The sequence below is a fragment of the Camelus ferus genome, chromosome 11 (genome assembly GCF_009834535.1).
Source record: "Camelus ferus isolate YT-003-E chromosome 11, BCGSAC_Cfer_1.0, whole genome shotgun sequence".
Taxonomy (NCBI): domain Eukaryota; kingdom Metazoa; phylum Chordata; class Mammalia; order Artiodactyla; family Camelidae; genus Camelus; species Camelus ferus.
In genome coordinates this window covers 12,891,770-12,918,696 of record NC_045706.1, presented here as the reverse complement: position 1 = coordinate 12,918,696, position 26,927 = coordinate 12,891,770, and the positions used below count along the sequence as shown (strand labels likewise).

At 35.7% G+C, this 26,927-nt stretch overlaps 1 protein-coding gene across 5 annotated transcripts in view; it reads right to left on the bottom strand.

Moving 5' to 3' along the window:
- HSPA12A (heat shock protein family A (Hsp70) member 12A) overlaps positions 1 to 26,927 on the bottom strand; it is a 272,940-nt gene that overhangs the window by 220,138 nt on the left and 25,875 nt on the right. For all 5 annotated transcript variants that reach the window (XM_032490815.1, XM_032490816.1, XM_014558206.2 and 2 more), the window contains 8 exons: positions 22,162 to 22,256; positions 17,489 to 17,657; positions 15,589 to 15,686; positions 13,565 to 13,646; positions 9,981 to 10,075; positions 5,579 to 5,725; positions 3,243 to 3,396; positions 1,253 to 1,352 (listed from right to left, as the gene is read on the bottom strand). In XM_032490815.1, the coding sequence (XP_032346706.1) occupies positions 1,253 to 1,352; positions 3,243 to 3,396; positions 5,579 to 5,725; positions 9,981 to 10,075; positions 13,565 to 13,646; positions 15,589 to 15,686; positions 17,489 to 17,657; positions 22,162 to 22,256 (940 nt within the window). The remainder of the gene's footprint in view (positions 1 to 1,252; positions 1,353 to 3,242; positions 3,397 to 5,578; positions 5,726 to 9,980; positions 10,076 to 13,564; positions 13,647 to 15,588; positions 15,687 to 17,488; positions 17,658 to 22,161; positions 22,257 to 26,927) is intronic.

The following is a 26,927-nucleotide window of genomic DNA, read 5'->3' as shown; positions in this document are numbered from 1 at the left end:
AGATCAAAGTGATGAATTTCCTATTTTAAATGTCAAATTCAGAATATCTCCTACAGATTTAGCTACCCAGGAGAGAAAGAATTTAAAATACCTGAAATTCTTTCAATTGACTCCTGGATCGATCACATGTAAAAATTATTTTTCCTTAACAACTTCAAGAGCTTAAAGTAGATTATGTCATACCCTACTCAGTAAGGAAAACTAATGAGAATCTTTTTAAAAGGCAAAGTTCCATTTTCATAGTTGTGTGGGAGGAACATGCTACACATTCTATTCAGATGGATCAGCGAAGGTGCAAAGTATGAATAAATGGCCTCTCTGTGTGAAAGGACTAAACAAATCACATGAGTTAATGAAAATTAAAAATCTAGCAAAATTTTAAATTCCATTTGTTCAAGACCAAATTACACAGAAGTGGCTAACATCATGACATGAGGAGGTAGGCTGTGACCACAGCAAGTAGGTTGTCTTATGTACCTGGATGGTGGAATGAAGGACCACAAAGAAAGCAAAAGTTGACTTTAGATCTCCTGGGGCATATTGTGCTTAACTCAGACATCCGACATCAGCAAGTCACCTTAGGCTCAGAAAAAGTGAATCTTTATCTGCATATATGACTTCCTGTTGCAAGAATTTAAATGTAAGTTCTTCTTCTCTCAGCATTATTAAAGGTTTAAATATGCAGTTAGGGGGTAAAAATAATGAGCACTTTTAGTTTAATTACTAGTTTATAACAATTAGTGCTATTAAGTTTTTGCTTAATTCAATACTTTCATTTTATAAATAACTGAACAAACCAGAGCTTTTCAAATCAAATTAGTGAGAGAAAAATAGGAAAACATTCTGGAGAAGCTCAAAATCCCTTGATCTTCCAGATAAAGGAAATCCTAATGACATGGACTGAAATTTTAAAACTGAAGTATCAAAAAAAATTCTTTAAGTGTCTAGCTTCTTGGTTTGGAACATCCACATGAAACCTGAACATCTACAACAGAAGAACACTGCAGGCCACAAGGATGTCTTTGCCACGTGTTTTTAAGGCCCTTTCTGTAGATATTACAAGAAGGGAATAACACACTGGACTTCAGAAAACTCTCTGAAACACCAGCTGATATTTTTCATACTTTTTTGGCCCCCTCTAATGATGCAATCTAAGTCTGTATTTTTTACAAAGGATATCAGTAATATAAATTTCAGCTTCTCTGACAAGGAATAACATTTGATGTAGAGAAGTCTTCCTGGGTATGCTTACCGAATAGGGTTGGGAGGTGGAGGGGGAAGTGGTGGTGGAGGAGGAGGTGGTGGAGGTACTGAATTCTCAGACTGGTTCACCCGCTTCTGGAGCTCATCAACTGCACAGAGAGCAAGCATTCAGAAAAAGAGCTGAAACAAGCAACTTAACACCTTATATACATGTAAACGAAAAAAAACAACCTCTCTCAAAAATCAAGTTCTTCTATTAAGGTAAAGTTAGAAATTTCAGTACGAAGCTGCAGAACCTTTTTAACTTTTTATTATACAGTAAGGAAGGCCTTACATAGGCTACAAGAAGACGTCACCATCTTTTTGTTGTATATATAAACAATGGAAAGAAAAAAATTTTCAAGACAATGGCTGGATGGGTGGGAAGTAAGGATTGAATAGGTTGAAGAAATATTTAACAAGAAAATATATTATTCAAAGAAACAGTTAATACTTGGCTTTTAAAGTGTATAGACCAAGAATTAATTTTAAAGATGACATTCAGTAATGAATTTTAAGAGCATACTTTCCTTCTCCACTTAATTTCCTTCAAAAACTGCAAATCCTAGAGTTCTTGATTTTAAGCAGCCTCAGACAGACTCTCAAATGTCTAACTCAGAAACTTCTTGCTCATCTGAAGAGCATTCTGGAAATACAATTTAGTCATTCAAGTCATTAATAAAACAAGTACTTACTAAGCTCCAACAATGTGAAAAAGCCTATGCTTGGTGCTGTTCAAGACACAGTTCATGACTTAGGGAAACTCAATTTAAATTTACATCACAGATGTGAATACCTCTCAATGGGCTCTAATGGGCTACAGGTACTGCACTCAGGAATAGCTCTCCTTTGACGCAGCCATTCTGCTTTCCATGATTGACTGTACCCCAATGATCTGTTCATTTCTTTTTACAGTCAACACCTAAATAAGTGGGCTATACTCTCTGACACCAAAAACACTCCAGTTATTTCATATGCATGTGTCTATTTCTCCAAAGGGAGTCTGAGATCCTCAAGGACAAAAAGCATAGTTTCTTTCCTTCTCTATTTCTTATAGCACCCTAGGGTACTGGGTATGGTTGGGTACACACACAGCAGGCAACAAATAAAACACGTTCAAAATTGAATCTCAAGTATCTCTAGTGTCTGCTCCCCTCCAATGATAATTAAAGATGGCTTTGGCTACAAACTGCCCTGATACTAAAAAGAATAGACTATTTCTTAATTTTAGATTAATTTTTTAAAAAGAAATCGTGATTAATTTTCATTGTGGATTAGAAAGCACTGAATATTTTTTAAAGGAAAAATGCCTATTTGATTCTTCTGTACAGATTTCAAAATTCTAGTATAAAATTAACCAAAAATATCTGAAGTGAATATTGAATCTATTATAAAGGGAACAACCTGCCTCCTTAAATTACCTGCTTTCCAACAGAAACTTATTACTTATCCCTGTGTAGTAATCCAACTCACACATTCCTGTTAAGCCTTCTAGAACTAAATGAATAACTCATTTAAGTACCCCCTGGTGTTTTAGAAGTTTTTCCACTTAATATATATATTGTTGCCCATTTTATTGTTAGGTATGATATTGAAAGTATTATTTCATGTGTATAATGAGACACCAAAGTTGAAGGTAATATGTGCCTAAAAAGTTTAATTCTTTTTAAAAATGTACCTAAAAATGAATAGAATAAGTACTTAATGAACACTCATCTTTGAAGCCCTAAGAAAGGCTGAAGTTTTGGTCTTCCCATATTAATGGTATCTCTGTCTCTTAATTCTATATATGATGCTCACAAAGGCTCTGAGTCCAAAAAAGAAGTCTAAATATTTGTGAGTCATCTGATTACAGTGGCGGTTCTGCTGAATTGCAATAGTCAGAAATGAAGGAATTTAAAACAAATCTTGGTATTTTTCTATAACATTCAGTAAATATACTGGTCATGAGAGAGTCACATATTAATGGTAAGACACAATAGCCTACTCAGTGCTTTTACCGGAATGCTTTAAATTTCTAGCTTTCTCCTCAGAATTCTGGTATTTCGATTCCAGTTCTTTTTTATCTTCTTCTAGAAGCTCCAGTTGCTGTTTGAGGCTGTGTATCTCTTTGTGGAGAGTTTCATTTTGCAGTTGCTCTTCTAATTCTTTGACCTGTAAGTTATAAACAGACTTTTACCGGGTGATACAGTTTTTCCTTTGTTAAGGAAAACAAGGGGGAAAATAAATGTTTCTCTTTTACTTTGCAAAGAGATTCCAATTCATCTCAAAAACCACACAAATTCTAGGATACAGATAATACTTAAAATCATTATGAGAAATATGATTCAATATAAATTTACTGGATACTTATGTCCCAGGTAATTTAATTTTTAAATGTGAGTCAAAAAAGTAAAATATTCATTTAATTTAAGTAAAAAATTAATTTAAAACAGGTTAATACTTTTGTACCCATTTTCAAAAGAAAAATTGGGGTATTACTAAAAAGACCCCTGGTGGGGCAATTTGGTAACAGATTTCAAAACCATTAAAAAAATAAAAAGAAGGGAAGGCCCTTTCTGATTCAGGAACACTACTTTTAGAATTTGTTTTAAAGAAATAGTAAGACAAGTGTTCAAAAATATTCACTACAGTGTTCTTTGTAACAGGGAAAATTTGGAAATAACCTAAATGTCCACCAACATTACTGACTTAGTAAAATTATAGTGTATTCATTAAATGAAATACTATGCAACCATTTAAAATCACGTAGCTCACTACACAATGACATGGGAAGATACATTACCAATTGAAAAAAATCAGGTTATAGAACAATATGCTTGGTGTGATTCCATTTAAACTATATTCACAAAACTGTGTATTTATATAAAGTTTGGATATGCACCAAAACATTCTTGGGTAATCTTAATTTTCTTGGGTAATCTTAATTTTCTTCTTTAACTTTTTCTGTATTTTTAAATTTCTTTTTTATAATCATAAAACCAACACAGCCGTGTTTAAAAGATTGATGAATCTGCAAGGGAACCTAGAGACAGATAAGAAATACTCTTAACCACATATTTGAAAGATTATCCAGAATAATTATACAGCAGAATATAACAGGTTTAGAAGAGATGATTGCTATCATTTCATTTATAAGTTTTACCTAATCTTCAGTACATCTCCCCCTGCCCTAACAAGGTACATTTGCAACAGTTTAGTCCCATACCTCGATACGATTCAGTAGGTTCTTGGCACCCATTATTTACTAAATGAGTTAACTACAAGTAGTAGAACTTTTCAGAACCAAAAAATTCTAGCATAAGCTAAATACACATTCTTTCATTCTCTCTTCATTTGAAAAGGTAATTCTTGCAGATGAGGACAAAACAAAAATTTCTTTCCCTCCCACCCCAATCCCCAGGCCTCTTTCCCAGGGGCAAGCACAGTTACCCCCCTAAACATCTGGATGTTCTCAACACATATGCCATCATCTTACTGAAGAAACAACCAACTCTGTAAAAACTCCAGGAACTTCCAAGGATTAAACGTCAACATTGCTGCTTAAAGAGACTTCGACAGGTGATTACAAACGGCAGCTGAACAGCCTTTCCTTCACAAGCTAGGTACACTGTAAGTAGTATAAATATTGATGTAATTTTTCTTAAGTGGTTTCTTTAATTTGAAAGGCTTTGTTCCACCTCTTCGCCTCTCCTCCTCTCCACCTCTCTCTCTCACCCACCACGATGACTATCCTTTCACCCTAGCGCGCAGAGGTAGGCTATGTCAGCTGGAACAGCCCTACTCAAACAAACTGAAATAACCACTTAGGAAGTCTTTAAACATACACATTTCTGCAAGTTTACAAAATCAGAAATTTTCTCTAAGCAAACAATTACTACTAAAAAATGTTAGTAGCAATTGTTTGCTTAGAGACTTTTCCTCCCTCTTTGAATAAAACCTATGCCCTCCAGCAAGCTCTTTGAAACCAATACACAATACACTCTCCTAGGGTAGACAGTCTCGAAAAAACACTCTTCATAGTGTACAGGGTCTCCAAAAACAATCAACTCACAGATTCCAAATTGTATTATCCAAGCTCTTTGTGAGTTCTATCTCTTTCCCTCGCTTCTTCTGACCCTCTGGGCAGTTTAAAAATCATTATAAAATCTACAACAGTACACTATAAATTTTAGTTGGGTACTAAGTTAAGTTCATTTGGCAGTTATTTTTTCCTAAAAGGTGAAAAGACTGGAAAGACTTAGTAACTTAGGGAAAATATGGAACTATGAGTACTGGACTGACTCATCTCATTGTAAATGCATGTGTATTAAAGCTCCAGAAGAAAATCTGCTACCTTCTGTTGATGCTGAATTCTCTCTTCTTCAAGAAGCCGGATGAGTTTTGCATTATCATCTAACGCTTTCAAAAGCTGCTGGTCAGGAGCAGAGCTCTGCAGGAGAAGGTGGCTTTGTCTCTTTAGTTTGTTTTGCTCAATAAACATCTGCAAAAAATGTACATACCCATCATTCTCATACATCTCAACTAAAAAACTAAAGCAAAAGGCAAAATATGTGGAGTTTTTATTAAATAGTTAAAGGCAATTACTGAATTGTAGTGTAATGGTTTTAGAAGTAATGATTGCCATGATTTCATGTATCACTTTTACACAATCTTCAGAACCTTTACCCTTGCGCAGCACGGTACATATGTAATAGTGTAGTCCTATCCTGCAGCTTTTAATATTTTATTATTGCTTTAAAATACATTCATACTAACAGTAGCAGTTAATATTTACCAAGGACTTATGTTATGCCAGGTACTCTACTAAATATTTTATATACATTATTTCAATCCTTACATCAAGCCTATGAGTTAAATGCATCCGCTATGAAAAGTTAAAATGTACTAAACACTATATGATAGATATGGTGGCAGTCACTTTACATATATTATGTCATCTGATCCTTAGGACACCACTGTCAAGTAGACGCTATTATTATCCCACTTTTACTAACAAGGTAACTGAGGCTCAGGGGCAAAACAGCTTTCCCAAAGACACATGTTAAACAGCAGAACCAGGATTTAAGCCCAGATCTGTCTGATTTACAAGCCCAAAGCTCTTAACCACCCGGCTAATCTCCTTCCCCTGCTATTTACTAGACTTAAGGTTTTGTTTTAAACCAATTAGTTTTTCCCCAGTGATGAAAGTAGTTAACAGTAGGAGGGTAAAGAGGAGAAGGGAAAAAGTATATTAATATTTACTGAGCATTTGATTATGCAATTTACATATAGCATTCATTTAACCTTCACAACTTTACATGACTGAGAACATTATTTTCTATTCACCTGTTATTTCTTTTCCTTAACACCCTACACAAGACAGCCAATGGGTGATTCCAAGCATGAAATGCTTGACAGAAGTCTGAAATTAGGCCCATTTTACAGGATAGCAGCAACACCTGCAAGTGAAATTCACCTTCTTCTTCCAAATGACTCCTCATTTCGGTGTAAGAACAGGTACAGAGATGGCGTGCGTGAATGAGTGTGTGCGTGCACACAAGTGCTGGGCTGGAGGAAAGTCAGACTGGCGGCACTCACACACCAGGGAAGACTCATCAATACTTCATCACAGCATCTTAAACTTTAGACCACTGGTTTAATTGAAATGAGTTATTTTGGGTTACTACTATTATTACAGTAATTGCTTTTTTTAAATAACTTTTTCCCTCTTAAAACCTAACTGGTTGGGGTCCCTGGCTGGTGTCTTAGAAAATATCCCAGAGAGTCCACAAGTAACAGCTGAAGTAAGTGAGATTCTCTGGCTTCCCAGCAAGTGAGGACTTCCACCAAGAGAGCTCGGAGGCCAGAAGCAGGCAGAGAGGAAGCAGTCAGCGGGGCTGACCAGGACAGAGCGGGGAGCGCAGCAGTAAGACACTGCAAGGCACCAATGCCAAGGGTGGCTTTATTACCCTCCCGGCCCTGCTCCTCTGTGCTTCGGTTCTCTCTTGGGAAAAGAGCTAGTTCTCCTTTTCTACGTAGCCTCAGGAAAACTTGCTAAACTTTACATGATTATAAATGATCACAGCTCTGTTACTTTGGAGAGAAAAGAATAAAGACTGTGTCTTAGGGATGTGAATAACATGAATTTCTTTTGCAAAACCCTTTAACAATCCCTAAATTGCAATATAAGATGAAAAGAACATACAGAAAAGAAATTTCTTTCAATAACAATGTTAACTTGAAAAATATTACTCATTGAACCATCTTCTCTAGATTTTAAGATGCTAAAATAAAAGACTGTATAATGCCTTTTCTAAAGATGTATTTAAAGAAAATTCAGTTACCAACTAATGAATTTGGTTTTTAGCTATGGTAAGAATTTGTTGATTAGAGTTATTAAGTTGGACCCTTATCAGACAAAGAACACCACTGGTATCAGAATTTCAGAGAAATTGTCTGTATCTTTTCAAAGAACAAGAAGAAAATGTTGTATCATTAATAAATAATTCATTCTTTCCAAATTAACCTTAAAATACCATCATCTGAGTTGTCTGAAAAATAAACTGATTACATAATAGTTTCACAGTATACTGGTACTATGTGTTGAAAAAGGTATACACACCTTTAAAAAAATTTTTAAAATACACTAAATAGCAAAAAATATATTCAAAAATTACAAGAAAGTCATTAAAAACTAAAAGTATGCTGAAGAAATACAAGAACTTATAGTCATGAAGACAATTGACTGCTTCTTCCTTGTAGGGGATCATGGTTTTGGTTTTTAAATGGACAAGTGGGAGTAGAAATAAAGAAGAATCGTTCAATTTTTAATTTACACATTTGAGAACTGTTTGTATTTTTACAGGAGAGTTTATATATATATATATTCCTTTTGCAATTAAAAATGTAACCTAAATTAACCTTAAAAATTGATTTCCAGAGCTCTACACTGTACTTTCCAACAGGGCAGGGATCATATTTGCTTTCCTCACTGTTACATTCCCAGTGTCTGGCTTAACAGATGTTTGCTGAATGCACTAGGGAACAAAATGCAAGAGTGGCACTTTCCTGGTTAAATTAAGTCATGCTTCTTTTAGCAGCAGTTATCTGTTGAAAACGGGAATTTGTAAACCATGCAAAAGGAAAGATAGGCTTGTTCTAACCTAGCTTTGTTTTTAAAAATAGTTTTCTTCTCACTATTGTGTGGCTCAAACCTAGACACTGTAAAATTACTGAGCACTGCTGCAAGTATTAGGCTACAGAAACCTAAAGTGCCACCGCTCTTGCTTTCCCTCCTCGTTCTGGGTTAACATGTCAGCATTGCTGTTTCCACCAATCACTACCAGGTGCATGGCACAGAGAACCCTTCATTTTCATATTCTTAGTGGATTCTTACTTCTCCCATCTATCTTCTCTGCTACTTCATGGCCTTCAAGTTTTTCTTTGAGCTGCTTTGTATTCTTAACATCATTCTATAAAAAACAGATGGAAAACTGAAAATGTCTCTCAAAATAAGACCCTGGCAGTCAGGTCAAAACAAGACAACCTTTTCAGTTTTGCAGTGGAGGCATCTTCACATTATCTCTGCTCTCCCTCCCCTTAAACCGTTTATTTAGTTCCATTATTTATATGCTGCAGCTTTTCCCAAAGGGCTCTAACATACTTCAATTCTTTTTCCTTCCTTCCAGGAATGAAGAGAACAATATTTACTCACCTTTCATTAAACTCTCTGAATAAAATGAATCATAATATTTCAAATGAGATCTTCTTAGACTAAAACTTTTATAGAGTTCATTGCTACCACGGCTACATTCAAGCACAGAAGAACTCCTGCACAAAACCATAATCGGATTTTCAAATGTCATTCCCGTAACCCTATGCTCTGTCTTCCCGCTACACCTTGGAGACAGCCATCTAAGAATGTTTTACATTTCCTTAGCTACTTTCCTTGAACCTACAATATACACACAGATTCAGAATATCTACACATGATGGAAATCTCATGCAGATCAGCTCCACATCATGAGCTGTTACAGTTCAGCCAACTGGTGCCTCATCATTTCCCTGAAAACCAGTCCCAGAGCCATGGAATACCCAACAACTACATGCCAACAAAGTTAAGGCAGAACATGAGATGCTCAAAGCTTATGTCTAACATGAGAGGAAAATCATTACTTTGGTGAAAGGCTCAGACAGTAAGTGGAAAAATCAGCTCACACAAGGAGAACGCTGTACAGCAGCTGAAGAGAAATACCAAGACCGTGATACTGTTATTTCAGATGGTATACTGAGATTTAACCTGGATTCTTAAGGCTATCTGAAACACAAAAATCCTGTACCCAAGCTGGACTTCCCATCACAAGTTATGCAATGGGTATAGCTAAATATAATTTCTTTCCCCTATACAGCATTTTATAGTTTACAGAATTATTTTGAAAAATATTGCCACTTGATTTTAAAATTCACTTGGTTAGGTTGGTATCATCATGCATTTTGCCAGTGATGAAAGTGAAGCCCAAAGAGGCCAAGGGATGCTAGTAACATACAACTAGTAATTGACTGACACGGCCAAATTTGAACCCGGGTCTTCTGACACCAAATTCAATGACCTTGATACTATGCCGTAGTTACCTCCCTAAATCAGCTGATCCTTAGTTCAAAGTGATAAGTGCTTGTTCAACCTCAAAAAATATTTTGATATGTTATCTGCAAAGTTCTCTAAAAAATAAAACACGAGGTTTCTGCAAGATAATTACCTCTTGTGCAAATGACTCCGCTTTCTTTCGAAGGTCCTTCTCCAGTTCCAAGTTTACCTGCATTTCCTCATACTCTTCTACTGCTAGCATGGACACTTAAGAAGATAAAGAAAAGAAAACAGACAATATGCCACACAGATTAGCAGGAAGATGGATGAAAAAGAGTACTGAAAATATTCCTTATTCAGGGATATAAGAACCCTCATCCATTGCTAGTTGGAATATAAATTGGTAAGACCTTTTCAGAGGGCAACTTGGCAATGCAAATTAAAAATCTAAAACTATTCACACTTTTGGTTGAATGATTCCACTTTTAGGAATGTATTTATTCTCGTCAGAGAATAAATCATGAACATTTGCAGAGATTTAGTTGGAGGGATGCTCTCTTCATCATTGCTGAAAATAGTGAAATAATCTAGATGATCTAACATTGAAGAATCAGTAAGTAAAGTATGGTATGTACAAGAAATATTTTTCTGCCATCAAAATTATATTTTAGAGACATTTATTGAATGGAAAGATATTCACGATATATTCTTTAAATGAGTTCTTTTTTTTTTCATTTTTGCTTTTAAAAAGCCACATATAAAACACATCGATAAGGATTCCACAGAAGAGGAAGCATGTGAAAGGCCAATAAACATCTTCAGTAGAAACCAAGGAAATGGAAAGTAAAACCACAGATACCTTTTTATACTCCCCAAAGAGGCAACTGGCAAAAATTTAAAAGTATAGCTATACCAGGTTTGGAGGGGGAAAAGAACAATGGAAACAAATACACTACTAACAGGAGTGAAAACTTACAGATCTACTTAAAAAGGAACTTGGCATTATGCAGTGAAATTGAAGATAAAAATTTACATTTGGCAGATACCTTAGTGAAATTCTTGGATATGTGCATCAGAAGACATGTATAAGAATTTTCATAACAGCGTGACTTGGAAAAGCAAAAAAACTGGAAAAAATTCAAACATCCACTAATAGGATGCTGGGTAAATGAATTCTGGTATAGACAACAAGTGAAATAATATACAGCAGTGAAAATAAATATACCACAGCAATCCCCTTCAATATGGATGAACCTCACAAACACAAAAAGTTGCCATATGCCAAATGATACCATTTATATAAGGTTCAAAAACATGCAAAATCAAACAATATACTGTTTCGGGATACATACATACTTGGCAAAACTATAAATAAGAGCAATGATAAAAATCCATGGGAGGGGTACAAGTAGAGACTGATGTTCAGGGGCTCATAAAGTACCAGTGAGTAAAAGAGACATTTCTTTTGTTGGTATTTTCTTAGTCTTCCATATATGTTATAAACATATTTAATAAACAATTTAATGTGTATAAATAGGCTTTTTAAATCAAAGTATAGCTAATGCACAATATAAATTATAAGCATATAATATAGTGAGTGATTCAGAATTTTTTAAGTTTATGCTCCGTTTACAGTTATTATAAAATATTGGCTATATTCCCTGTGTTGTACAATATATCCTTGTAGCTTATTTTATACATAATAGTTTGTACCTCTTAATTCCCTAGTCCTATATTGTCCCTCCCCACTTCCCTCTCCTGGAAGAACATATACTGAAATGTTAATAATGCTTATCTTTGGAATGTCAGGGTTGAGTTTTTTTTTTTTTCTTTTCCAATATGAATCTATACTTTCCACCAAAAAAAATATGTTACCTGAATAAAAAGAAAATACATACATATAAAAGTTATTTTAAAGTATTCTCCAGGTTTAAAAAGAAGAGAAAGAGCCTTAGATCCATGTAGGCCCAGAGTCAGAGCTTTAAATTAAAGAATCACTGTGGACAGAAGTCTTCAAAGGGAAGATCTTGTCAGAGAAGAGCAACGTGAAGTCTTCCCTACTTGCTGGCGTTCTGTGGCCTACTTTGTTAAATAATGATACAGACGGGCAGAGGCAGTGATGATGCCATCACAACATAGGTGGACAGCACACTAGTCTCTCCATCTGGTTCTGGTGAGGCGCCTTCAATCCTGAGCTGAGTCATATCAATAAATCTTTAAAAAGGCTCTCTTAATGGCTACTTTCAGAAAATGTTCCTCCAGGGCACTTCAGTCCTAACTGACTAAGGACTGGTCTGCGGTGTAATAACATAGAATTTCAAACTCTATACTCAGTAAATCTACTGCCTCCTCAGAGAACGACTAACAGTCTTACTCAAGTAAAGCAACTGTAAGTGGTGGTTTGTGATGTGAATTATAGGTCCCTGAGAGTCGAATGATTTTCAAACCTATTGGAAAAGAAATTTCACAAAGAAAACAAAGATTATGACTATCTAAAGCCCTGGGCAAGATAATTGACTTTCTTTTCTGTGTCCAGAACACTGTAATGAAGAGTGAATTTTCACATGTCCTGGCCCTCTTGGATTCTGAAAGAAACTGGGTTGATCCTAGACATGGGTTTATTTATATAAGCTCTCTCTCTTCATGGATAGGGGGCTCCCTGAAGGCAAGATCTACGACATTAACCTTTGTAGAACCCTCTGTTTCCATGCACAGTGCATGGAAACTGAAAATTCTTCGACATCATTTCGACTTTAATGCACAAAAGGTAGTGGAAATGCTACAATCTAGTGTCTCTCCCACACTTAACTACAAGGTCCTTTATTTATTCAAAAATCTCAATTCATGAATGATGGAGAACTATCACTGGTAACAACAGGGTCTGAAAGATTTCCTTTTAGTGTTGTAGCTTCTGAACTAGGGAAGAGAGTGGCTGAAGGTAAAAAGGAAAACAAAAAGCACAGTAAGTCGCCTCCCTTAGAGTTATGTCTGCAGACTGCACTTTGGCATCACTCCTCTGCCCTGAACTAGGGGACATAAGAAACAGCCCCATGAGACTTGATGCTGTTTTATGACAAAGATGATAAAATCAAATTATAAAGAATTTTCTCTAGAAGTAGCCTTTGGAGAAATTTCCTTCTCACCATGAGACCAGGTCTGCTTCTCGTGATCAACAGGTTAATTTTTATGTGATTCATATAAATGATCATGAATCCCTCATGGCTCTAGCCCCCAGATAGCTCAGAGCCAGATTTCAGGCACAGAGGCAGGAAATGCGTAAGACCTCAGAGCAAGTATGCACTCTATATATTAACATATACTCTCACCTTTCCCCGTCTCATTTTCCATATCCCCCTAATTTAAAATGTTATCATATAATGTTGCATATATTTATGTAGATATCTTAATCTCTTCTGGATTGAGGAGAGGTTTACTGAATAACCTACCAAATATATAAATACTGAGGGGATGACCATGGTCTCAGGATTAGGACATAAGAGCATTTAGATCTGAAGTTTCAAAATGAGTAGATCATGAATTCCTCAAATAAAAGTGCTTTTAAATCTCCCCAGACTCCTAAGGTAGGTGATAAAAGAACAGGTTGAGAGAGATTCATTGCCATAAGTTAGGAAAACACAGTATAAAAGATTTTTGCTACAAGAATCTTTATACACAGGTATAAAACAACACACAATACATATAAACAAAATAAAGTATGTGCATATATATATAGTTGAGGAAAATGACGAAACATACCTCTATTGCATTTTTCTAAGACTTTTCTCTGTTCAAGAACTTCTGAATTTAAAACATCTTTTTCTTGTTTAACTTTATTTACCTAAAAATGTGAGATTTTAAGGGGAGAAAATATCCAAAATTGTAAAACATGATATATGGTGACACGTGCAAATTGCTGTTCAATTTTCAACATGTTACAATTAAAGCAGTAATTGGCTCCACTGTGTTACCCTTGTATTAAAGCTTTTTAAAGCCTCAAAGTAACTATTTAAGTTAGGATGTACAGCTGGTAGAGAACTTCTTTACAAATTCCAAATTGCACTGGCATTGTCCCTATATATGGCAGTGAAATAACTGACATTTTAAATGCAAAAATCCAACTAGATTGCACCCCAAAAATACTTGAATCATTTAGTCAGAGATCCAACATTCAATCTGAATATTCACTTTAAACTCTGATGACATTTGGCTTAAGTAAAACATACATAAATTTTTTAAATTAAAAAATACTTTGAACTTTGACTTTTGGCTTAAATAAAATATGTATGAAAATCTTCCCTCCAAAAACGTAAAATTCTGAAATAATTTTTGGCATCTATCAACAGGAAAAGAGAGTATCATAAGACAATTTGAAAACAAGAGCATGTAAAGTTACATGTATCAAGTGGATAAATCTCAAATGCATTATGCTGAATAAAAAAAAGCAGGTACATTTATATAGTTAAGAACACTCAAAATACTATGTATTGTAGCAAAAATGTAAATACATGCATTGAAATGATAAGAGCCAAGTTCAGAATAATGGTTGTTTAGGGAAACAGGGCAAGGAGTGAGGAGAATATACTTAGGGAGAAATACACTGGGGGTTTCAACACTACATTAATGTTTTATGTGTTAAACTAGGTAGCAGGCATACAGACGTTCATTATTTTGTTTTTTTATACTTTTCAGATGTCAGAAACAGTCATAATAAAAATAACTTCTGAAATGGCTTCCAACGACGCCTCTAAGTGGGAGGGGAGAGAACCATCAATAAATAATTACTGAGGAATAGAATGCATCAAAATGTATTTCTCTCTCTCCTATGTTTATACACAAGAGACAAACTAAGATAATGGTCTTGAAGGGGACTCTGAATCCATCAGCACTTTCAGATATCTATGAACTGGTTTCTTTTAGTATAAGCTATATTTTTGTTTTTCGTTTGAATTAGTACCTGGTATATACACTGTCCAGCAGGAGCACCACTTTCAAAATGTCATTGTCTTTCTTCTCACTCACAATTTTTGCCTCAATAAGTAAAAGCAACTGGGGCTGGGAGGCTGGTGGGCACTGCTTCCCAACCTTTGTCACATTAAGGCCCTTAAGAATATGTGTAATTGGATGGGGCTGCTCACTGAAGGGATCAATGCCTTGGTGAGCCTGTAAACCACTGGAGGGATATCAAGGTGCTGTAACACATCAGTTGGGAAGCCCTGGGCTACAGAATCTGAGAACCAATGATGCAATTTAAACACAGATAGCTATGGCAGATCCCTGAAGCCGTGCAAAGAAGGCCAATTATGTGCTCTTGCTCTTAAAGACTTTTAAGGGAAAAATATTCTCCAAATACCCACTTGGACCCATTCTACCACCTATCATATATGCCCGTGTTGGAGGTACATAGCAGATAGCCTTTCCCAATGAGCCAGCTCTCCACTGGAGAAGAAATAATTCTTCACCAGCAGCAGCAAAGTGTACGACTTAAATGGCAAATATCATTGTCACAAATCTGCCTCATGGTGAAATACGAGGGACAATAAGAAACACTTCAATGCTATTTTAGTATTTTATTTCTTGAGCTAGGCAGTGGGTATATGAATGTTCACCATCTTATTTTCTACACCTTTCAGTATGTCTGAAATAGTGGGGACAAGAGAAGATTAAAGCTGGTACATGGTTCTCATGTCAGAAATTAGCTTCCCATAGCAAGTTTTTGACTTAGCCTGTCCCCAGACATCTTAAAACACTAAAGGTCTTGCCTTTGGGCCTAAGATACATACTTCTTCAATTACTTCTACAAGTTTGCTCTTGAGATTTTCCAGTTCAATGGCTAATATCTTCTTTTCCTCCTGAACAGATATAATTTGATCTTGAAGTTCTGCATTTTTAAAGAAAAAAATAAGAAAAAAAAACCCAACAAATTTATTTGTAAAAGAAGAAATCAATCTTGTCAAAAGAATTGAAAATGCCAGTCTATGTGCAGCTTACGGTCAAGGTTATTTAACAGTTAAGAGGAAAATGAAGAAACAAAGAGAATGGAAATTCTGCTTCTGTGCTCCCCCCCACCAATAGAACTGTATTTCTAAAATTTTATATCAGGCGATCTCACTATGTTAAATGTACTAGATCATGTTTTCTTTACATTCTACCAAACCTGTATTCTAGAAAACTATCTGGCATTTTAGAAGTAAAACTTTTTAAGCTTTCAGCAGAACAAATTTAGGCACTGCACTAATGTCTTTTTTATTTTATAATGGCCATGGGCTCTTGTCACAATACAATACAAACAAACAACTGGGCAGCTAATAATTTGGAGATTTTGATTTAAAGGAAAAAAATCCTGACTTGCTGCCAATTTATAGCCCTTAAAACATTATTTGAACTGACTCAAAATATAACCTATTTGAAAAAGGGTTAATTCTAATAATTTTCTCTCCAGAGTTGTAGGTGTTTGGTTTCTTAATTTATTTCATATTTCTTATTATTGAAATTTAATAAAAACTGTTACTACAGTGAAAATATTAGCAACTGTAAGTGCAAAAGCTTCTGGTGTTAAAGTTACTTTTACTACTCAAATGTCAAAAAAAATACATGGATTAGCATAGAGTACTAAATTTATACCTAGGCCGACATGGTTTCGCCACTTAGCTTTTAAGTGCTTTTAATTTCTTACCCTTCCCCAAGAACAGTAAGAAACTTGCTATGTGGTTATTGATTTACAAGTTAAATCAAACTTTTTTGAATCCAGCTTAACTGAAGGAGTTCTCAGAGATTTATTTCAAAACCACTGTTTCCAATGGCTGGCTAATCTTGAAGGAAGAACAAGAGACCAGACCATTCGAGACCTAACAGAAAGGAGAATTACGCACAAAAGGAAGCCCTTTAAACTTCCTCTCCCTTCCCACCACATAAATATGATTTTTGTCTTAGGGTAGACAGTGGAGAGACAGGTTAAGATGACTTTCTTTTTACTGTCTTCTTAATACTTCTAACTGAAGTTTTTTCTACCCAACAAACTAACAAGTATTGTTCTCGACAGGTACAGTAAGTCAAAATGCCCCAATAGTTACTGAGCCCAAAACTGCTTTGCTACATCCTTAACATAAACAATATACATATATATTTATGAATAAAGTTAATGTGTATTTAATAGATGTATCACGTGATCCTGCCTTCTAGCACCACCTGGGGACCAACACAGTCGCTTAATACTACGTATTGCTTTTGGCTCATTGCCTGAATCAGATGGAAAGTTCTTGGAGGGCAGAGACTAAGCAATTTGGGGAGGTATCTTCCCCCAAAATTCCAGCAGAGAACCAGACTAACAGGAGGTGGAGGCTAAAGATATTTTTATTCATTCTTTCTTTCACTTAATACAGGTATCTTAACACATATCGTAACACACATTCTTAAAGAAGTTTATAGGCTAACTGGCTGTTTCTGTCAAGACGATGCTTTCAAAAGTGCCTAATCCCACAAGAAAGTAACTCATAAAGCTCACAAATGCTACACCTTATCATGATTCTCAACCAGGCTACTCCCTAGGACAAATAATCAGAATTGTTTGAGGCATCAATATTTTTTAAAATTCTCATGCAATTCTAATGTGCAACCAGGGTTGGGAAGCATTATCCCAATAGGGATCAAAAATATGCTCGACAATTGAGCCAGGAGTCCTACCTTTGATTTGCTTCTGACACTGTACTGAGACGCAAGTCTCGGCAGCACCCTCTGGGTCTATGGTTGGATCTTCCTCGTCAATGTTTATCTCTTCAGTTATTACATCTGGTCCCAGCTTGGCCATGTATAACATGCTGATTCTTTTCAATGCTTTATTTTCTTTATTTAGCTAAGGCAAATATAAAAACAGTTATTTTAACAGCAGTCAAATGAGTGTCTTAGATTTTTAAACAACAGACAAATTAAGTGAACTTTTGTCTTACACTCTCATCAATATTCACAGCATGAAGTATCAGCTAGAAGAGTCATTAATAAGGTTTTATTTAGTATTAAACTTATTACTTGAAGTAAGGCCTATGCCTTATAGCCAGCAGCATGTGAAAATGCTCATTATAACTGATATGAAATACAAGAAGAGATAAGACAAAGCATCAATAGAGATTAAATCAAATTTCAATTTGTTCACAGTTATTAACAGTCTTAATTAAGACACTTTATTTCAAACAAATATTTAGTTTGATGCTGTGCTGTGAACATGTTTGTTTGCCCATCCCTCCTTCTCTTCTGGACTCTGCCACTCTTCTTCACTGTTCTACATGATTTCCAAGGGAACAGCCCAAGTCCCCCCAGAGCATACCCCATCTCTTTGGCCAAAGCTAATTAGCCCAGGAATTAGGCACATAATCCAAGCTCGGGCAATTAGATCCCCTCTCTAGAAATTTGGAGGCTGTAACAGAGAGATGGGTTCCTTTCCATGTGTCTGGATGGACTGAAGCTCACTGGCAACCATATTACACTACTGAACTGACGGATACAGAAAGGCAGTCTGTAGCAAAGCCAAAATGGAACAAACGTGTAGAGAGACAGAGAAAAGCAACAGAGATAGGGAATCACACAGGACTCCAGTCCATTCCTGAAATGCTCCTAGCTCATGGATTCTATAAGATTCTCCAATATCCCTCTGAACAAATACCTATTTTTTTTCCCTTTTCTTCCTTAAGCTAGTTCAAGATATTTTTCACTCTGTACAAAGATTTCTAATAATACACAATAAAAGAAAGTTCAAGATATGTCTCTTTTATCTCTGTAATTCAGGTAAAGGAATCCTAATTCATTAATGTATTTGTTATTCCCTGGCATAAAAATGAGTTTTTTTTTTTTAAAACTTGTACTATTAAACTTCATTTTTTGGAAATTTCTGAACATATATAAAACTAGAGGGAACAGTGTAGTGATTCTAGCTTCAATAAATATCAACTGTGCCCAATCTTATTTCAGCTATAACCCCTCCCATTCCTCATCACCACCATCACCATTATTTCAAAGGAAATCCTGGAAATTGTCATGTGACTTGTACTTTTTTCAGCATGTATGACTAATTGTTTCTTTAAAATATCCTTTTCAAAAAACATAGTCCTAATACAATTATCCCACTGAAGATACTGACAATAAGTCTTGAATATGAACAAATGTTGAATAAATGTTCAAATTTCTCAGTTCATTTTGTTTCATTTTAACCAGGATCCATACATGATCTACACAAAGCTTCTAGCTGATATGTACCTTAAAAAAGTTGACTTTTAATTTTAGTTATCAATTATCATTACCTTTTTAGCTCATGTGTTTATGTGCACATAAATGTTAGTACAAAGCACACACGGAGACTAACTTTGATGCAAAGTCCACAGAAGACAAATACGGTTTTGCTTGTGTTTTCTCTTCCCAAGATTAAAATATAAAAGGTTTTCTCTTATTTGAATATATGAAAATATTTAGCACATTGATTTCTTTACTATAAAATGTAAGAAATAGAAACACGTTTGCATTTACTCTTCTGTGGATTCTTCCTGGGAAGCCTTGTGAGATTCATTCAGGGAATCAGACACAGACCTTTATTCCCAGTTCCCAGCCCTTAACTCCAGCTTCTAGCTCTCCATATTACATTAGAGGATCAGGGATAAGATAAGAAACCCATGATTTCCCAATCCATCTTCCTTCAGATGGAAAATTCAAGTAAACACTGTTGTGGGTTCTCTGAACCATGAACACACAGCAGTAGAGGCTAAGGAACATCGTCAGTTCTCAAATGATGCCATCTTTTCTGAATGCAAGGAGAAAATAACAACATAAGAAAAAAAGTGAAAAAGATCTCATGTCTTAATTTGTAAATTCTGCCTCCTAATGTTTAAATTAATGGTTCCCAACCTTGCACATTACAGTCTCTAGAGTTTTTTTTAAAACCCCCAATGTGCAGGCCTGTACCAGACCAAAATCTCCGGCAGTGGAGCCCAGCACAGGACTTTGTCAGGGCTTCCCAGGTGATCCTACTGTACATCAATACTAAGAATAATCGACGGAGTAATGCAGTACTTTAGAATACCTTTCTATAAAATCAGTATAGCAGAGTTAAGAACCCAGCTCTGCGATCAAATTCTGTCTGCCTCAGGAATAAGCTAATCTTTCAGAGCCACAGCTTTCTAAATCAGCAAACTAAGGATAAAAATAGTCAGTATTCAATAATATGATGATAAAATGAGATAATATATATAAAGTATTTAATATAATGATTGATATATAGTAAAACTTCAGCGAGTATTAGCTAAGTAACAGAAGAGGTTTAGTTTGTAAGTCTAATTTTTCTTTGAAAATCGTTTATCAGGTAGTTTTCTTCAACCAGGGTATTCATCTATGCATTGTTTCTTCCTCTAGGATACTCATGAAAAAGTGAATATACTAATTTTTGCCATCTGGCGCTTAATGTATTACTTCCAAAGCCACCATTAAAGTAATAGCTTATAACCTAATGGTTAACAGTTCTGCCCTCAAAAGAGTGTAATGCCTCCACCAAACCACCAGCCACTGCCATTTTGGAAATATGCGACTTTGAGCAGGTTAATTCTGTTCCCTGGACCACCACTGCCTCATCTTAAATGACGGGATGAACTAGAGTTAGGACAAGGGTAAAAGTCAGACAGACTTTTTTTTTCATTATGCACTTTAATCACTGGTCCATATATGGTCCCCTTTAAAAAATTATTTTATTCCCTCCCCCCTTTTTTTATTCAGTAGGTGCTTTTGAGCAAGAGAATTCACCTCTCTAACCTGCAATTACCTTGTCATAATGGTCAGGGTAGACCAGGGTTGATTTTTTTAAGAAGACCCCAGACCCACTGACTCTAGGAGTACGACCCAGACACGTGAATGTTGAAAAAGCTACCAGGTGACTGGTTATGAACCACTGTGTAACAAATTTCTAGGGTCATTTTTACCATTTAGTATTGACAACAGGACCCTTAACTTACAGTTTGTCATCTGAAAATGGACATATGGTTTATTCTGAGGATGCAATATGAACTCATGGAGCTTAGAATTAAAAACAAACCCAAAACACCTACTCAATTAAACACTACAGATGTGCTCAGTCAATGTGGAAGACAAGATACTACAGCTTCGAAAGTCACATATTTCCAAAATGATGTTAACTAGGAATAAAACCTGTAATATACTGTCTCTCAAACCACTGCTTTTCATAAACTGCCAGTCCTGAGAGGTAATCAGTGTTCTCATTTTGGATGTATTATTGCAACCAGAATACTTGCTAATAACAAGAGAAAATACAGAATCTATCCTTAGCCACTACAAGATTCAGAACAGCCAGTTTACTCCAAATACATCTTTTTCTACTTGCTCCAAAAGACATAAAGGAAAAGAAAATTAAAACAGTTGATGTGCAGCAGAACAGAAATGATGTGAGAGCACCCACGTGATCATTGCTTTTAAAGCAATGACCTGTATTACCTCATATTCTTTGGACAAATAACAGAAAAGACGTTATATACACATACTTATATTCTTAGTTAGGTTCTGCCTGAATATACTATGAATCACAATGTAGAGTCACTTACAAACAATTAAGCAAATACCTCTAGCAAGCACACTGCTAACACATCAACTGATTGACTGACTGACTGAACTGGAGAATTTCAGGTGCATCCAAAGAAATACTTTGGAAGTAGGTGATGGGGGAGAGGAGAAAGAAACAAAACCGGCATCACTAATGAAATTTGGTTGAAAATTGCAGTAATCCATTTTCTGATGAAGTGGTTCAGATGCATTTTACCTAACCCAAAATACACAGGACAGAGATAAAAACATTCTTTAATAATAATGTATTTCTGATGAGACAGAATATAGAAAATTACACACTTGGTAAATTCATCAGCTAGAAGCAATCAGTAGAGTAGCGGAGGTCACCTTTAGCATACCCCCACTTTGCTTTCACAAATAATCACCTGAAGTGTTGGCTTGAGGCTGATTTTTTCATCTGATTCAAACAGAAAACACTCAATGCTCTTTTATGTCACTCCAGGTTAGTTTTAAACTTGGTTAGCATTTTAACCAAATGCACAGACATTTAGAAAGTCCAGTTCAACAGACTACTCTGGGACCATTTTCATAGGCAAAAAGCACAAATGTTGAAATACACATAAATACTTTGTTTTTAACAATCAAATACTGTCTGCATTAACACACATATTTACATATCATATTTCAGGATCATCAGAGTAGACAACTGATTAGAGAACGAGAAAAACAGAAAAGGACAGAAGCTACTGTTTAGAAAAGCAAGTTGAAATTTAAAAGCTAGAATTCCTTTATTTAAAATGTCTCACCTTTGTTGCCAGAGCTTCAGCACTTTCTCGACAAGTCTTCTCTATTTCAAGATGGTTCTGCATAACATTAACTTCCTCTATAACCATGTGAGAAACTACGAATGAAGGGAAAAAATGTCTCAGCATTCAGAGATTAGTCAGCTATTCCAGAAGCCCACACATCTTGTCCCATGATTAAGAATAAATACTTCAATTCTTCAGCGAGCCAGACGTTTAGCTACCATGGAGAAACAGTGTTTAAGATGTTACCCTGATTAAATCTTAGCTAATATTTGAATGTAGGAGGGAAAAAACTCCACAATGAAGAACCGTTAATGCTCTTACACACATTTTAAAAAAGCTTTTTAGGACGTTTTTTAAGTCTCTGTTTTCTATGTAGATGTATACATAACCACAGACATGTCTGCTAATTTAAACAAAAGAACCTCTAATAAAAAGTGGCAAACCATGATTTCCTGTTTTTTTTTAATAGGATATAATCCATGCATCTACTAAGGAAAATTAGCTAGAGAAATTTTAAAAAGTAAATCTTACACTGATCTCATAACTGGAATGACAACATGGCAGTTTATAAGCACTGCAATAGTAGTCTTTAGTGGTGACAAAGTATTTAATAAACTCCAGGGCAAAAAAGTAGAGCAACAAGATTTATGTACTATGTGATAATGAAAGTAGACGCTAATAATTGCTTCTGACATCACAGATTGTCAGGAAGATTAAAAGAAGAAATAAAATTTTACTTGACGTTTAACCAATGCTTCAAAAATAGTAATTTCCAGATTTTTTGTAGCTGATTTATATAAATTGAGATTCAAAGGGACAAAGTAATTTAGAACTTGAATTATACTTTGAAGATCAAGTAAGAAAAATGCCTCCTTTCACCCATATTTCTAGTTAAAAGAAAATGCTCAGAATCTCAAACTTAACTGTAGACATATATACTTATTGAAATTTGTTTGGCTTAAAAAAGAAAAATTAAGGACACCCAAACGTGAAACCCAACAAAGTTAGGGAAAAAGCACTGGGCTCACATAATACAAAGAGAGATTACTTTTGCTTCATTTAAGCTTAATTAACCTGCAATTATGATTAAACTCAGGGGAAAAAATTTCTCTCCAAATTAAATACAAAAATGTATTACTTCCTAAGTCTGTCCAAAGTTCTTATTATGTTAATATTCAAATTCATAAAGCAGCACTAAATGGCCAGAAACATCTCTAACCTTGACATTTTTTCAGGGGTAATAATAATCTGCAGCAAATGCAGGCCAACCAAAAACCACTTAACTAATTAGTAGTTGCAGTCACCGAGAAAAACATAAATCAACACTGTTATTACAAGTGGCACATTTGAGTGGCATCTAATTATGACTTGATGAGCACGATACTTGCATTATCAACATTACTACTGCATCCCATCAGGGCCTAAAAGCTGCTGATGGCATTGACTTCGAGAAACTCCCACTCAATGGTACAGCAGCACCCAACAATCGGCTTGGCAGGGGCCCCCCTCACTAAATGACACGTTAAGCGTAATTACTGGTAGACATTGTAAATAAACAGGATTGGAAGTGAAAATTGTACCAAGTGCATAAGACACAATCTGACACATTGGAAGTGGCAGCCTTAATTGAGAGTTTCTTTGACTGCTCAAGATCATTTCAACTGCATTTCTCAGAGGACAGTGATTATAACTGTGGAGACAGACGGCATAATGGTATCAGCACTGCTGACAGAGCAGTGAATTAAATTGTATCTGCTGTTGTGTGAAAGCCTTGATGAGAGGTACAGATGCCTTAGTGGTCTTATCATTATAACACAATGGTCATGTTGTCATCAACCTTTCTGGCTCCAATTGAAAAGAAATGATTGTGTGTTGAAGCTCTCCCCCCACCTCCACACCACCCCCCCTCTCCTCTTCTATCTCTTGTTCTGAATAGAACCAATTTTCAGAGAGCTATGAAATCACGCAATAGGTCCTAAAATGCAGCTGCTTGGCATACAAACGGGTCCCCATTAAACTGGAATCACACACAATATGTGTTTATGCCAGAAGAACAAATAGAAGCTGAACACAGGCCAAGTTTATTCACACACACAAAGCCCATGTAGCTCTTCATCAATATAATTGCCTTTTATATTGTAGTTTAAATAATAGGCTCTATTATTTCCTTAAAATCCTAATATTCCTGGCATTTTATCACTATGTTTACAAGGTAGGTTCTTCAAAAATGTGAAGGAAAGAGAAAAGAAACCTATACAATTTTTACAACATCAAATATTACTTCAAATTTTTAGCCTTAACTACTTGACATCTTCTACCACAATCTGGTATTTCCACTATCATAACAAAAACATAAACACTCTGCATTTTTCTCAGGAATTTGACTTTTTATTCAATAATATTCTTGCTCGTGGAAGAGCAAGAAAAATCATTCTGCACTAGTTAAGGTTTAGGCCTAGCAAAAAGAGAAAAAATAAACACTTATTTTCTAAACATTTTGTAAAAAGTTCTCCTGTAATTTAACTTGATAAACTCAGGTATGTATAGCACTAGCCCACATTTTCTCCAGTTCTGATACAGTAAACCCCATTAGATAGGGTTTTTATTTCTTCCTATAAGAGGGAAGAGTGGAAATTAAAAATTGTGCTTTAATTTTTAGTTTAAAAAAGTATCCCAATGCTAAATTGGTTGCATAGAAACCTACTTATCAACTTTCCAGACTCAAAAGGAAGAAACATATTTCAAAGGGCATTCATATCTTTAAAAAGCATGACCCAACTTCCGAAACCAAAAGTCAGGTCACCTGACACAAAAACAGAAATTTTTTAAATATGTAAGTTTATTTACAACTTTCCAAGGATAAATGTTTTAAAAACTTTTAATTGTTCATTTAATGATTTGCCTTATGGCCCTGAATTCGGGCTTATCTCATTTAACATCCATAATCCATGACCACTGTACCTCAGACGCCTATAATCTGGATGACATGAAGGTTTAAACAAGAAAAAAGGTGAACTTTAAATAAAGTGACCTTATTACTGCAGTTATGTTTAAAAAAATCCTAATATTTTAGAAATACATACATTAGTATTTATAGATAGAATAACATGATGACTGGAGTTAGTTTCAAAATAATCTGGGGTCAGTGAGAGTAGGCGTATGGCCATGACATGACAACTTTTCAAGTTACATGATGGGTACAACATGGGGGTTCATTACACTTTTTCTCACTTTTGTATAAGCTTGACACCTTCCATAATAAAAGTTTCTTTTAATGACTCTGAGAACTCAGAACTGTAACCTAAAGGAATATCAATTATTGCTTCTATCAGTATAGTTGGATTAGCAAAGTTTGTCTCTCCTGTTCTATGACCTCAAAACTGTCTTACATACTTGCCATCATAGAATACTTCACACTGGGGGGGAACTGGGGTTCTTTTCACTTGTTTTTGTCTCCTGCTACCTGTGAGCATCAGAGCAGGGATTTTTCTTTATTTATGGTTGACTCTCTTGTACCCAGCACAATGCTATGTACACAGCAGGTGTTCATATTTGTGTTTGATGATTGAAACAATGTCTTGGGCCTAAGTTCATGTGTAAATACTTTTTTACAGGAATGTTTTCTGCAGTATAGAACTGTTTATTGGGCCAACTATGTGTCTACTGTGCACTAAACTCTGTGCCTGTGTTCTCTCATAAATCCTCATAACATCCTATGAGGTAGGTACTAGAGCAAATTTACATTTGAGAACACTGAGGCCCAGAGAAGTTAAGGAACATATCCCAGATTACAGAGTTCTAACTGGTAATCCAGACAAAGCTATTTCTAGACGACTCCAATTTTCTATGCTCCTTTCCAATTTGTCGTATTTAAAAGTGACACCATCAACGATGTTGCTTCCTTAGCAAAACTCCTCCCCACCCAGCCAACCCTCAGCAATATTTAGATGCAGAAGATCTCAAAGTTTATGTGGCAAACATACTGTAAATTCTTCAGCAATATCAGATCACTTAGAAAGGTTTATATGTAGTGAGAAAATAGCCATGAAAGCCGGCAGGCATGCAGGAAAATGAGCAGGTCCTAAAACAGTGCAAAGGATCTAGCACTGTAGCCGGAAAGATGTGGAAGGACTTCATTTACTTTCACTTTCATAGGAATCTGTCTTTCTACGAAACATGACCTTGTTATGTAGTAGCGTTCTTTGTCCAGAAAGACAGGAGAAAGGCTCAGAAAGAGCTGGCAGAGGGCCAAGAACTGCATGGCAATATGGACAAAACCAGGTAGGAAAAGGATGCCAAGCCAGGAAGAGCGGAGCCCTATGGCCCAACAAAGCTCTTCCTGAGCCTCATTCAGCTGCTCTTCCTACACCCAGAGAAGTAGAACTAGTAGGTAAACATCACAGGGAGACAGATTTCAACTTAGTGCCGGAAGAAACTTCCCCCACCCAGTGCTGCCCAAATGTGGAGGCTGGTGTCCGGAAACTAATTCACAAAAGGTAAATGATATGAACTCTTTAAACACTGAAGGGCAGTCGAGCCTTGGGTGGTGCAGTAAATGAGATGATACTGAGCACTTACTACAGTGCCAGGTACTGTGTGCAGCACTTTTTACACGGATTATCTCATTTAATCTTCCAACAGCCTGTGGGGTAAGGTCATTCATTCCACTTTTACTAATGCAGAAATTGCTCAGGGCTACAGGGAGTCACACCAAATGGTGTTTTTCACCAGTGATAACTGCTTCGTTCCCTTCAAAACTGGAA